This window comes from Mya arenaria, chromosome 14, assembly GCF_026914265.1.
Source record: "Mya arenaria isolate MELC-2E11 chromosome 14, ASM2691426v1".
NCBI classification, from domain to species: domain Eukaryota; kingdom Metazoa; phylum Mollusca; class Bivalvia; order Myida; family Myidae; genus Mya; species Mya arenaria.
Window position 1 is genome coordinate 50,702,546 of NC_069135.1, and position 15,131 is coordinate 50,717,676.

Here is a 15,131-nt window from a genome sequence, read left to right on the forward strand (position 1 = left end):
TTCAATTATTCATGGCATTCCTGCTAATTTCAATCACTTTTTAAAATGCTTATACTTAATTATAAATGCCTTGCATCGAAATTCGTCGTCTGACAGCTGATCTCGTATGCAAACATTGAAGCGCTTGAATATAACTTGTTTTATAAGCGTCCGTTTCGACTCGATAATAACAAGTGTCCATTTTGAGACCCATGCGAGGGTATCATAACAATATATCCCGATAAAAAGCGTAAAAGTGCGGATTGGCTAATGCCTTGTACATGCATATTTTACAATGATAACAAGTTACGTACGTTAGGTAAAATGACATTGTTATCCATCCAAATGCCTCAGTTGACATTAAATCTCTCGCGTTAACATTATATGATATCGAATATATAGTATTAAAAAGAAAATACCTGACTATTAAGTTACCAAACAGAGCCTACATTTTATTTTGAATTTACAGTTCACGAAAGTACACTCAATAAAGACGTGCTTTGCAAATTTCATTAATTCCGATAAATAATATTCATATTATGTTTATACATAACATTCTTTACAAATAATTCAAAATATATCCGTGTCATAAGTGCCTCTTGATATTTGCAGATAAAGCATGTCTTTTTGTTAATAATACACTTGATTTTACGCATTTAACACATTTTAAACACTTTGTACCAACTCAAATGCAAAAGACAAAACCAATATTAAGTTTTTGGGTCCCGGATCACGGCAACTATAACTTTCCTCACATAACGAGTCAAAAAGTAGAACGTTAAGGTTAAAAGAAGGGACGAAATAATATTTGTCTCCATAGGATATTAAACAACATATTTAACTGTGAAATTAGAAAGGTAAGTCATACGGTTTTTTTCATCCAATAATAACATGACTAATATGTTCATAATCTCACAGGTTTTTGAAAGTAAATTACACAACGAAACACAGTGTTCGTCACATACTTATACAGTAGTGATACTTTTTGCTTCTGCATCATGTATTTATATATTGACCAAACTGAACAACACGAAGTTATTATCATTTTGTGAATTGATCTTTTAGTCGACTTTACACGTATATTTTATATTATCAATGTTTTAACCTACACATGTTTAAGTTCTTTGATTTGACTTCCCTATAAGTGAATGCACATTATAGACATGAATTTAAGGGACCTTCCATATGTTTTAAAAGTGGGTGGGGGAGGCTAGAAATTGAAATGTTTCAAAAGTTAATGTTTTATTTACTTCTGAGGTTAAATAAGAATTATATTCAATACAATAGGAAATGAAATTTACTTCCTGGTAACGACAATGCAACTTCCTATCATAAAAAAAGAAGCTATCACCGTAAATAAACAATAAATTGTTGATTAGATATTTTCAAATATTTTGACATATAAAAAGAACAATTCAAAGACTTTCTGAAAAAAAAATCTGATTGTTTTTTGAGCTAATAACTGATAAATCCTTTTTCGTAAGATTTGCACATCTCCTTTAATAATTACACCTACACATGTTGCAAACAATGTTTGATTTATGTTTGTTAAATGTTGAACCCCAAAAATAAGTGAAAAAACCCGTTCTGTAACAGTTTATGTGTTGGTATTTCAAACCATGTTTTACACTCTGGTAGGCCCTAAATAGTCCGCAACTTTTGCATTGTTTTAGTGAAATCAACTATAGAAATTATTTTACATCTGACTATTTTGTTTGAAATATCAGGCACGCGTGAATATAATTAGTTAGTCGCTGAAATGGCGTACCAAACCATTGCATGGATTGTGGTTGTCACCGCCGCCACCGTATATTTCCTCAACATGCCACCACCGCCACTTTCATCGACGCTACTCAACTGGCAAAAGAAAGGCAACATCTTCAAATATAAGGGATTTGATATATTTTATATAGGTTAGTATTGTTGTTCTTTTATTATTTCTTTAAAGTTTTAAATGTGCAACAAATTAAATGATATAACATTTGTATACTGATTATCAATGAAACAAACCTCGGCATAAAAAAATCCCTAAAAATGTATTATGGCGTATTAAATCTTGATTTGTTATAGAAAAAAAGCAAAATAACGAGTGTACAATTCAATCACACAAATTGATTTATACTTTCGATCTTTTTCTATTAGCGAATATAGATGCTTAATGGTAAAAATGTATTTATATAAATTTATGTCAAATTTATTTCTGAGAGAAACCATTTTGTTTACAGTTGAGGAAGGAGTACCAAGCAATGGAAGCACACTTGTGTTGATCCATGGATTTCCCACCTCCAGCCATGATTGGAGCAAGGTTTATCATACACCTATACATGTTTTGCCCCGGGGGAGGGACGGGGGCACTCCATGAGATTTAGACAAACTGCAAATTCCAGCCCTGGGGCAGCGAAAATTGTCAAAAGCCCTGGGGTCATAATTGTAATAGACATACAAAATCCTTACAATATTTTTTTTTCTCGAGGGGCAGTCTCAAGAATAAGTTAAGTGTTCTTTTCTTCGATTTTACCTATCAGATATTTCCCTTTTTAAGTGAAAATAATATATAAATGCTGTTTTTTTCAGATTCTTGGTCGCATGAAATCGCAGTTCAGCAAAATCATTATGCTGGATATGTTAGGATATGGATTCTCAGACAAACCGGTTTGTGGCGAATGGAAAGTTTTATTGATAGCATACAGTTTTGATGAAATGCTTGATTTTTGAATTGATTTATTTTTGCGTTTATTTTTAACACTGACGTCAGTAAACATACCCCACATTCCTTGTTTACAGCTCGACCACGACTACCTGATTACGGAACAGGCGGACATCCACGAGGCTCTGCTGACGTCACTTTCTATATCACGCGCACACGTGATGTCACATGACTATGGTGACACTGTGGCCTTGGAACTGCTTCACAGGTAAGAGGATTGAGTAGAAATGGAACTGTTGTAGCTTGTTGTATTACATAGCTTAATTAGCTTATAACCTTCATTTCCAGCCAAGGAAGTCGCCTAACGGTTTAGATAAGTACTTCGCTTAATCGTTAAAAATCTTAATAGACATGACGTCATAATTTGGTACCCCGTCTGCTGAAAACTTGCTGAAGAATAAACCGTCATTTTCAGCCAATGGAATTGCAGAAAGGCGATCATTCAGTACTAGGGTTAATCGTTAAGAATTTTACCATTCGCAGGTGTTTGAAGGTCCGCCTACTGCCACTCAACCGATACACACTCCCTGTGTCAGACTTTGCGTTGACGAAATGTTAGACAATGAGGTTGTGACCTAAGACAGTTCAATGCCCTGAAATGCAATCTTAATGTCGTCTTTTATGCCAAATCCGCCGATTCCTGGTTTTAAAGATTTGACTTCATGTCATCTAACTATAACATAATCTAAGTCAGTTTCACCACATTTTGTAAATTCTTAATAATGAAGAAGAGATCGCTCGCCTCGTCCACTCTGCCCTTCTAACTAATTAATACTTTACAAAATATGTTCCTATAAATTTAATTGAGAAATTTCTTAGTTAAAAGCCCTTCGCTTTCACACCTGGTATAACTTACCTTCGCATTGTCGTATGCCAAACCTGTCATTGCTTACTGAGTACTGTTTATTGTCGTATGTCACGCGTGCCATTGCTTACCTTAGTACTGTTTATTGTCGAATGTCACATCTATCATTGCTTACTTGAGTAATGTTTATTGTCGTTTGTCACGCCTGTCATTGCTAACCTTAGTATTGATTATTGTCGTATGTAACGCCTGTCATTGCTTACCTTTGTACTTTGAACTATCGTATGTCACGCCTGTCATTGCATACCCGAGTTCTGTCTAATTTTTGTATGTCACGCCTGCCATTGCTTACCTTAGTACTTTGAACGATCGGATGTCACACCTGTCATTGCTTACCTCAGTACCGTTATTGTCGCATGTCACACAGGGTATTGCTTACATTAAAACTGTTTTATTGTCAGATGTCACACCTGTTTATGCTAACCTTAGCACCATCTTTTGTCAGATATCACACCTGTTATTATTTACCTTAGCACTGTGTATAGACGGATTTCATACCTGGTATATACTATCTTAGTACTGTCTATTTTTGGATGTCATGTATGGTACTGGGTATCTAAGTACTGTCTATTTTCGGATACCACACCTGCTATTCTTACCTTAGTACTGTCTATTTTCGCATGTCACACCTATTATTGCTGACCTTAGTACGGTTTATCGTCGAATGTCACACCTGTCATTGCTTACCTTATTACTGTTTGTTGTCAGATATCACACCTGTTATTCTTACCTGAGTCCTTTATATTGTCGGATGTCACACCTGTTATGCTTACCTTAGTACTGTCTATTGTCGGATGTCACACCGGTCATTACTTACCTTAGAATTTTCTTTTGTCCTTAGAAAAATGGATGTCGGATGTCACTACTTTCAATGCTTAAATAAGCACGGTTTATTGTCGGAAGTCTCACCTGTTATTGCTCACTTAAGCCATGGGCATGTCGGATGTCACACCTGTTATTGCTTACTTAAGCCCTGTTTATTGTCGGATGTCACACCTGTTATTGCTAACCTAAGCCCTGTTTATTGTCGGATGTCACACCTGTTAATTCCTACCTTAGTACTTTGTATTGTCGGATGTCACGACCGTCATTACTTACTTAAGCAGATGCCACTATTTTTATTGCTTACCTAAGCACGGTTTATTGTCGGATGCCACACCTATAATTGCTTACATAAGCCCTGTTTATTGTCGGATGTCACACCTGTTATTGCGTTACTAAGCACTGTTTATTGTCGGATGTCACACCTGGTATTGCTTACATACACACTGTTTATTGGCGGATGTCACACCTGTTATTGCTTACCTAAGCCGTGTTTATTGTCGGATGTCACACCTGTTATTGCTTACATAATCCCTGTTTATTGTCGGATGTCACATCTGTTATTGCTTACATAAGCCCTGTTTATTGTCGGATGTCTCACCTGTTATTGCTTACATAAGCCCTGCTTATTGACGGATGTCACACCTGTCATTGCTTACATAAGCCCTGTTTATTGTCGGATGTCACACCTGTTATTGCGTTACTAAGCACTGTTTATTGTCGGATGTCACACCTGTTATTGCGTTACTAAGCACTGTTTATTGTCGGATGTCACATCTATCATTGCTTTCCTTAGCACTGTTTATTGTCGGATGTTACAACTGTTATTGCTTTCTTAAGCCCTGTTTATTGTCGGATGTCACACCTGTTATTGCTTAACTAAGCACTGTTTTTTGTCGGATGTCACATCTGTTAATTGTTACCTTGGTACTTTGTGTTGTCGGATGTCACACCTGTCATTACTTTTCTTAGCACTGTTTTTCTTCGGATGTCACTACTTTCATTGCTTACCTAAGCACGGTTTATTGTCGGATGTCACAACTGTTATTGCTTACCTAATCCCTGTTTATTGTCGGATGTCACATCTGTTATTGCTGACCTAAGCCCTGTTTATTGTCCGATGTCACACCTTTTATTGCTTACCTACGCACTGTTTATTGGCGGATGTCACACCTGTTATTGCTTACCTAAGCCGTGTTTATTGTCGAATAACATTACTTTCATAACTTTCCTAAGCCCTGTTTTTTGTCGGATGTTACACCTGTTATTGCTTACCTAAGCCCTGTTTATTGTCGGATGTCACACCTGTAGTTTGCTTACCTAAGCACTGTTTATTGTAGGATATCACACCTGTTATTGCTTTCCTAAGCACTCGTTATTGTTGGATGTCACACCTGTTATTGCTTTCCTACGCCCTGTTTATTGTCGGATGTCACACCTGTTATTGCTTACCTAAGCCCTGTTTATTGACGGATGTCACACCTGTCATTGCTTATCTAAGCCATGTTTATTGTCGGATGTCACACCTGTTATTGCTTACGTAAGCCCTGTTTACTGTCGGATGTCACTACTTTCATTGCTTACATAAGCACGGTCTATTGTCGGATGTCACACCTGTTATTGCTTACCTAAGCCCTGTTTATTGTCGGATGTCACACCTGTTATTGCTTACCTAAGCCCTGTTTATTGTCGGATGTCACACCTGTTATTGCTTTCCTAAGCCCTGTTTATTGCCGGATATCACTTCTTTCATTGCTTACCTAAGCCCTGTTTATTGTCAGATATCAAACCTGTTATTGCTCACCTAAGCCCTGTTTATTGTCGGATGTCACAGCCCTGTTTGTTGTCGGATGTTACACCTGTAATTGCTTACCTAAGCCCTGTTAATTGTCGGATGTCACACCTGTTATTGCTTACCTTAACACGTAACAAAATAAGTCATATTCGGAGGAGTAAAACTCCTGTACGATATAACATAACGACTTTTGGCAACCGTAAAAGTTATAAGTATTTTTTTGTTTGTTAAACACAGCCATATTTAAACATATCATTTTTATCGAAATAGTAATGTATAGTGGTCATCTTAGACCCCGTCTTAAATTTCTGAGCCCGCACTGCAGTTTTAGACCATACAGACCCTGCCAAACAATTAGGTACATAACATTAATTGTTTTACTCTTGTTACCCCATTAAATAAGCCAATCTTGAAATAAAAGTCAACGTAAAGCTGGTACCGGCTTTTACGTACACCGTGATTTTGGTGTTTCCAAAATTGCATACAGATCCATAAATAAATTATTTGTTTTATTTTTATAGATCATCCATTAATTTATATAACATATGAGTTTGTTTTTCATTTCAGATTCAACAACAAAGAATCAAAGTTTCAGCTTGAATCAATGTGCATGTTAAATGGCGGTAAGTCAGAACTTTGTTTTAGCCTAAAGCCTGCGCTCATCCTCAACTTAAAATTTCCACGGTGGCGCATCCCCTCGGAACACTCTGCAACGATTTTTATTTATGGTACTTAATGTCGCCAAACAGCTCTTAAAATACCGACAACGGGCTTTGGTACTAATACATACTGCAGTCCAACCCCGTTGGCTCGAACTCCCAGGGACCGACGAAAATAACTCGAGCCTCGATAAATTTGAGCCAAGCGGGAATGCTTTACTTCAATTTATATAAATCGGTCCATAACATCCAGTTCGACCCAAATACGAATTCGAGCCAAGCGAGCTCGAGACAGCGGGGTTTGTTTGCACTATGCTCGCCGTATTAAGCAAACCAGATGACAATTACTGGATTTACGGATTCCTACAATGGACATGAAGGTTTTTAGTTCAAATTTAATACAAAACATTTTTATGATTTCGTAGCATTTACAAATACATATCGATCTCGCAATTAACCATTGAATTAATTCCTGTTTTAGGCGTGTTTCCAGAGACAAATACCCCTGGAGTAGGCCAAAAGGTACGTTTCTTTGTGAAGTCTGATATAAGGAATTATTTTCCAAAACATAATGAACATATTAAAGCGTAAAACATCCTGTACCATATTGCAATGTGTGTGTTTTTATCTCGTTTCATTATTCCTGATGTAAGAACGGTAACCATAAAACAGAGTTGCGTGCGAATAAATTACAACGTTGTTCCAATATACCATTGCTAGTTATTAAACGATAGGTGACAATAGGGTACAACCCACTACCAACTTATCATTGCTTGAAATAATACATAACTCGCACTTTGCGCTCGTTGATAATAATTTCAATATCTCGTGCAATTAATTTTTACACGATAAGTGACAAAATGCCTCCACTACCCTCTTTTTATTGATTGAAAAAATACAAAACTCATGCTTAGCGCTTGTTTATCATAATTTCATTTTAAATAGTGAGTGCAGTAAAACGATTGATAACATTTGTAAATATTCATTCCCTTTGTTTTTTACACAAGCCTTGGGCACCTTGTTTATAATGCTTGATTTGTCATTTTTTATTTTTGCCGCGAAAATATTAAAATAGCGGGGCGAAAATATAAAAACACGCCATTGTATATGGCGGTGCGAAAAAACGACCGATTATTATTACCTTTTTTGCCACGCAACATTGCGAACTATTGTAATTTTGCTCGCCACATCTCATATTGTTTTATTTTGTATTTTCGCACCGTCGTTTGGCGTATTATCGTAATACCAAATGGCAGGAATCGGCGACCATGTACTTCTAGGCTCGACTCTTTATAAATGTCACTTATATATCCTCATTACAGCTTCTTTTGACGCCAGTTCTTGGGCCCGTACTGAGCCATTTTACCTTCTACCGGATTTTTGAAAGGGGGTAAGGCTAGTTTATGTCGTTGTTAATGTTTCTTATACACTCCGTTGTAAATGTATAAGTAAGTTACCGTTGGTCGGAACATTTTAGCTCATCTTTTTCCGGGAAGCCACTTCTAGCTAGTCTGCTTGTTTAATACAAATGTCAAGTTATTGTCATAGCTTTGGTTTCGTCAAAGTCGATGTGCTGACTTTTAACATACATGTAGTTAAAAAAAATGAAGATAGGCAAATGAACACTTTGACTTGGCTTTATTTAATAACTATTGAACATTTTCAAATAAAACTTTGCGTACATGTTATTAGCGATAAAAACCCAATTGTAGAAAGTTCAAGTACTTTGGTTTTCATAGTAATCAAGTTATGACCCTTGAGAATATGAATAACTCATGCAAACAATGATCTTGGCTGTAAGTTAATAACAATTCAAGATATTCACATGATATTTAATATACACAATACCAGTGAGAATGAGCATATGTGAACTTTTGCTTTAATAAGTGCAGAATGTCCCGTATATGTCACTAAAAAGAACAATCGGCGGTGGGCGTTCGTTCCGCGGCGCCTTAGGAGTGTTTCCGTCTTTTTTCAGCATGTCAAAGGTGTTCGGAGTTGATACCCAACCAACTTCTGATGAAATGATGGATTTCTACGCAATAGTCAGACGAAAAAATGGCAACGTCGTTAATTCAAGGTTTGAATTTGATTTAATAAAAAATGGAAAATAAAGGGAAAAGCCTAGTGGTTAAAAAACAATATCTTGTTTTAAGGCATAAGAATAACTATTTCAAGGGCAAAGATAAACGAGTATCCGTATGTAACTAAAGAGTTCCAGTGATAAAATACAGTTTAACTATGTACGTATTCACAACGGTTTAATTGATGTCTACCATGGATACTCGTGTAAAATATATTTTCGGTAAAGCTCGTTTCCGCCATAAAAGACCTACGCTCGGGTTGAGATGAAACTATTTTACATCCTCGGCTATGGAAGATACTTATTATTGTTATTTATAAAACAATGGTCAAACTGCCTTTGCACTGAATTTTTCATGAAGCATAAGGCCACAACAAATTGATCATTTGTTCTACGGATTTTGCAAAAAAAAGTAGGAGCGAGCGAGCGAAAAAAAAATATACTTTTTTTTATATTTAAGGTATTTCAGAGGCGAGCGCAAAGCGAAAAATTAAAAAATAAATAAAAACGTTTATTTCTTACCAAATTTATCATACAATTATGTCAAGAAATGCTTTTTAATTGCACACATAGGTTCTCAGTTATAAATGAAAAGGTTTAGATTGTATCACATGAAAATCTGTCTCAATATTTAACAAACGGCAATAAGATCCAGTGCTTAACTCTTAAGTTCAATTTAAACGTGGATATATTGTAAAGACAACATTCCTCATAGTTAACGTGCAGTTATCCGAAGACCAAAACTTTTGTATTCATTCCGTAACTTACTATCACAAAAAACATTTTAGACTTGCCAGAGTAATTCAACATTTGAGCATTTCCAAATATTGGGTCAGGTCTAAATTTGAACCTCTTAAAGCACATGATAAGGTTGTAGTGACTTTGACATTGCGGAAGATCGAAAATGTAAATAACACAGAGAACAATTAAAAAAAAGACATTGTGGATTAAATTGCGGGACATCATAATTAAAGCAGCACCAAACAAATCTGCAAACGTTGCACCGGTCATTATACAGGTGGTGGAATAAAGACGTTTTCCTTTCAAGACCTCGCCTTTGCCATGAACCTGCGGGTTAAAGGTCCGTGCCTTGAAAAAGAATATCATGACGGCCTCCATAGCTTTAATGCCCGTAAGAAACAGGCCACTTTAATCACAGGCCACTTTACTGGACTTTCAGTCCAGCCAAGCCCTGGTAAATCCATCACATTCACCCGGCTAACCCTGGTATACCCCCGGACACTGGATGGGGGGATGGGGGAATATTTTAAAACATTGACAAGTCCTACTATTTTTATCTGTTTATAACAATTATGAGTATATGAAAACTGAGAAATGCATTTTAGAATTTAAAAATTACTCACGAAAACATGTTCAATTGTTGTAAGTTGTGTGTTCGTGTATTTTAATATAAGTTTTACACTCAAAATCCGATTTAGTTATTATTTAACACTAAATTTTGAGTACAAAACAATGAATTACTAAAACACACATAAATAATTATTGCCTTCGGCGCTGTGAAACTGTTGTTGTTTACTGAAGACTAGAATCCATTGACTATGACACTGATTTTCATTTAAAACTTGTATTTTACATTACGATAACTGAAAGTAACCTGAATAATACCGGAAATAAATAACAACGGTGCGACCTGAAAAACATCCCCGACAAAAAAGACTGTCAACAAATATCGGCTGTTTTGCGGTTACCCGGACCTGATTTTGTCCTGACACGAGGAAATTTTGCTCGCAAAGAATGTAAAGCATAGAAATACCTTCAAAAAAAGGCGAAGTCGACGTTGCAAGTTTAAATTCTATGTAAAAGAACTTCAGAAAGTAGAGGAAATTCAGAAGTAAACAAAAAAATAATATGCGTGGCCAAAAAGTATGTGCGGGTGCAAAAAAAAGTTTTTTTTTATTTTTTTGCGTTTTTCGAATTTTAGGTGCGGCAAATCCGACGAACAAATGATCAATTTGTTGTGGCCTAAGGCATAACTTGGGGTAAAGATTTTACTTAAAGATGCACTCATACTCACAAATAAGATTTTCCACAGTTAATACAAATGTATTAATGTACCAAAAAAAGGATGAATAAATATCAAAAACAATGTTTTTTTATGAAGGATAACGAGTTTAATTTGAAAGAAATGTGCAGAAAACACGGTATTTCTACCTTGTGAGACGATAGTAGATCGCAGTAAATAGTTACTCGACCATTTTTTACCGAAAACAACCTCGGGTATATATGGAAAGGTTTACAATGTCAGATATCGAGTCTGATATAATTGAAAAAAATACGAACTACTTCTACTTATGTACCGGCGAAGGTAATTTTCGATAAAAATGGCTGAGGAGTTCCGAATTCCAAAAAAATATCAAAAAGAACAGGTTAAGTGGTCACAACCAATTTGTCCAAAGACAAAGTAAATAAACTATGGTTAGGTGCAAAAATTGAGAGAAGGTCGGGAACCGAAAGGAACCGAAAACAAATACTGTTTTGATGCCTTTGAGAATTATGACTTATTTATAACATGGAATAAGATTCGTTAGTTAAATTTATTTCATTTGAATGTTTTGCCAAGATGCGTGATTTTATTAAACAAGACGTTCTGTATTTCAGATTGATAAAATATCTTAACCAGCGGGCAGAAAACAAGGACAGATGGGTCGGTGCACTCGTGCAAACGAAACTTCCAGGTGATAAACTTTACATCAGTTTGTACCTAACAAATTACTCTATTGTCAAGATAGTATCAAGGGTAAAGAAACATATTTTAATGCAGGAAAACTATATATTAAAACAGAAATATAAAACTCGAGGACCAGGCAGTATGCCATTTTTCAAGATGGCCGCCATTCGGCAAAATTGACTAGAAACCAATGATTCTATTCGTTATACTCTGCAAAATATTTTGAATATTTAATAATATATATTTTTTATTTCAGTTCACATGATATATGGGCCATCTGATCCAGTAAACAGTGGATACGCTTTCGTTGATCATTACAAGTAAAAATCCATTTCATACATATTTATTACCTATATAATTATTGCAGTCGGCCCTGGAATGTGAAATAACAAAACATAAACATCTTTTTAGTGAAGGCCGAGAAAAAATAGAAATATCCATTTCGTTCCATTTTCTATTCGTTTCGTCTACCATCTACTGAGCCTAGGCATATTTATTTCCTTTTAACAGGTAAGAAGTACCATCCAAGGCTATTGCTGCAATCAATATTTTATTAAAACTTGAAAGTAGTACCACCAGTTCTTTTAAATTTCTAGATGTAAGATGTATTATCACGGAGTATTACTGCGAACTACTTTTTATTTCCACAGGAAAGTAGTTCAATTCCAGAGTGTTACTGCGATATTCTTTTTATTTTCACAGGAAAGTAGTACCATCCCCGAGTATAACTGTACTAGACGCGGCGATAGGACACTACCCCTCGTGGGAGGACCCCAATGCCGTCTATGAATCCTACAAGTCATTTTTGCAGGCCATCAAAAAGCCTTAATTTCTCACTTCAGGTTCTTAAAAAACCTTGAAATCATTCCACCAGTGCATAAAAAATAAATCATTCCACCAGTCCATAAAAACCTTCAACTCTCTAATCTTATCCAATATATTTATTTTAAAGCCTTGAACTCTCTCCCCAGGTAATTAAAATGGTCTTGAAATTTCTTCTCCAGTCCATTGAAAAGTCTTTTAATATTTCCTCTTATATTTAATCGATCAATCATAATGTCCATGGCCTTGGAATACTCGAAATATTTGAACGACGTGAACACATTTTAAATTTTATTAAAAATGTAAAACAATCAACTACTTTAAAAAAGGCTTTGAAATATTTTAAAACTTTAAAATAGGAGAAAAAGAAAGCCACCCTCGTAATATCAATATGTCCAATCTCCTTTGAAACAGATTACTTTACCCATATCTATTAAATTCTTGATGAATTCGTGAAAAGTCCTTAAAGTACAAAAGCCAATAAAGGTCTTGAACTATTTTTGCCTTTATTCTGGTGATTTATTTCCCATAAAAAGAAATGAAAGTTTAATAAAGTTTACTGCTTAATAATTTGTATGTGAGAGTTAATGTTTGTTATGATTTCCTTAACAATAACCTATATTATTTTGTTGTTTAACGGTGTCTTTTAATTTTAAATGAGTATGCTTGTATGCCATGTGATTAATAGTGTTAACAGTTTTACTTCTGTTTGTTATATGTTGTTTAATTTGTGGTATTCTAGCGCTGAATACCGTTGTGTAAATCTTGTATGCGCATTTGTTTTGTTGAACAAATAGCTTGTTTACCATGACAGATAAATACATGCATGACCAGCATGTGCTTAAATATTGACGAGTATTTAGCCTTTACACTTTTGTTTGACCATGATTCATAATAACCTTAAAGGGACTTGACACCAGATGGTCCAAAAATCGTCAAATACAGTATTTCCTCAAAACAAGCCTTAATGTCGATACGAGCTGGTATGAGACCTATAATTCATTATTTTTAGGGATGCAAACCAATATTCGAATATTCGATTAAACGTTTGGTATTCGAATGTCAAAATCGGAATTCGAATTGTCGATTTTGTTTTTGTTTTTGAATAAACAGAATAATGAACCCTTTTGCCTACAACTCTGTGTTGTGTATAAAGTTCGTTTGTCTTGTTATTACAACGATTGACCCGTAATGCCAGACGTGTATATCACACTGCTGACAATACACTCAACACGCGTCATATATCATTTAGTGACATATCTTCGGGAACTAGTAAAAGTCTCCGTGATATGAAAATAACTGGCTTTTAGACAAGTGACATCAGCAATTTCAATTAGTTTCGGTAAACTGTATAGTATAGCATTTTAGGATATATTTCCTCTATTGATGCACACAAGAAGAGTCAAAATCCGCATATATTTTAGTTTTATTGTTTGACTTTTTCCGAAGTTGGTTTGGTTTTTCAATAGCTATATTCAGTAGAGGTCTATCCCAGAACTAGGCTTTCGTCCTACCAAAAGACCCTCCATTGGCGCATAACGCCATTTCTGTATCTGTTCAAATACGTAGAAGGGCCACTTTTGGCATATCTGTACGGCGATTTGACCAGGGATCCATCTAATTTCATTTGTTATCAAATATAAAGGCAGTGGAATGAGGCCTATAATTCATTATTTTTCATTACTAAAATAGCGCATTCAGATTTCCCAGTTCATAGTGTATACATTTAGCCCGTGAATTTCCCGTGATTAGAATAGGTACATAAACAGACGCGATTTTTAAATTCACTGTGATTTATGTGGTAGACAAACCCAGTGAATTTTGCATTGGAAAAAATGCAAACACTGCGAAAGACACAAACAAAATTGTGTCATTAGCGATGTGATACATCAGTAAGAAAGATGCAATGCGTTGTACACAGCGATATCGATTTTATGTAATTTTTTGACAATTTTCTTTTTTCATACAATGGTTTTATCTGGTGTCTAGTCCCTTTAATCTACCTGTATATGTATTTCATTTATGTCCCCCCTTTAACATTTGCCTGATGCATTTGTACTAAACAATGAATTGTATGTACAGAATGTATTGCTCACACTAAATGTGTACAAACTAGTTGAGTTTACTTTTAAATTGAACTTCTTAACTAAACGTGTACGGACCCCATTCATGAATACGTATACGGAACGCCACCTGTATGGACTTTTGTACACTGAACCCGCACCCGTTAATAAATATGGACTTTTCAATATCTATGATAAAAAAATCCTTTTTTCAATGTATTTTTAACAAGAGAACATATTTCATCTGTAGCATTTGTTGACGTACACTAGCATGTTTTAGATGAAAGTACGGACCCCGTACACTAGCATGTTTGGGATGAAAGTACGGACCCCGTACACTAGCATGTTTGGGATGGACGTCCAGACCCCGTACACCCAGGCTAATGTTCGGAATTAAAGTACCCTGTATAAACAACGTCATGATAAGGGATAAAAGTACGGACCCCGTACATTCACCGTATTAGGGATAAAACAACGAACCTCGTACATGCAACGTATAAGGGATGAAAGTAAGAACCCCGTGAATGCAACTTTGAAGGGATAAAAGTACGGATCCCGAACATGCAACGTGTAAGGGGTGAAAGTTTTTTCCCTAAGACAATAACAAATACATCATACCCAATCAATTACGTCATAAACGTGTTCTT

General features: G+C 35.5%; 1 protein-coding gene across 1 annotated transcript; it reads left to right on the plus strand.

Annotated features, from left to right (window-relative positions):
* The first annotated feature begins 751 nt into the window (after positions 1–751).
* On the plus strand, positions 752–13,550 carry LOC128218330 (mesoderm-specific transcript protein-like). The gene is made up of 12 exons (XM_052925981.1): positions 752–836; positions 1,707–1,892; positions 2,205–2,284; positions 2,554–2,631; positions 2,764–2,894; positions 6,736–6,791; positions 7,309–7,349; positions 8,150–8,217; positions 8,806–8,907; positions 11,530–11,606; positions 11,856–11,919; positions 12,302–13,550. Exons 2-12 carry the CDS (start codon positions 1,739–1,741, stop codon positions 12,426–12,428), a joined length of 978 nt encoding a protein of 325 aa, XP_052781941.1. The 5' UTR covers positions 752–836; positions 1,707–1,738; the 3' UTR covers positions 12,429–13,550.
* Positions 13,551–15,131: the final 1,581 nt, after the last annotated feature.

Bases quoted from the DNA above. Each gene is read 5' to 3' on its own strand.
- LOC128218330 (XM_052925981.1), top strand. From the start codon at position 1,739: ATGGCGTACCAAACCATTGCATGGATTGTGGTTGTCACCGCCGCCACC. The intron at 2,632-2,763 runs GTTTGTGGCGAA...CCTTGTTTACAG, and splicing joins ATGGATTCTCAGACAAACCG to CTCGACCACGACTACCTGAT. The intron at 11,920-12,301 runs GTAAAAATCCAT...TTATTTTCACAG, and splicing joins GCTTTCGTTGATCATTACAA to GAAAGTAGTACCATCCCCGA.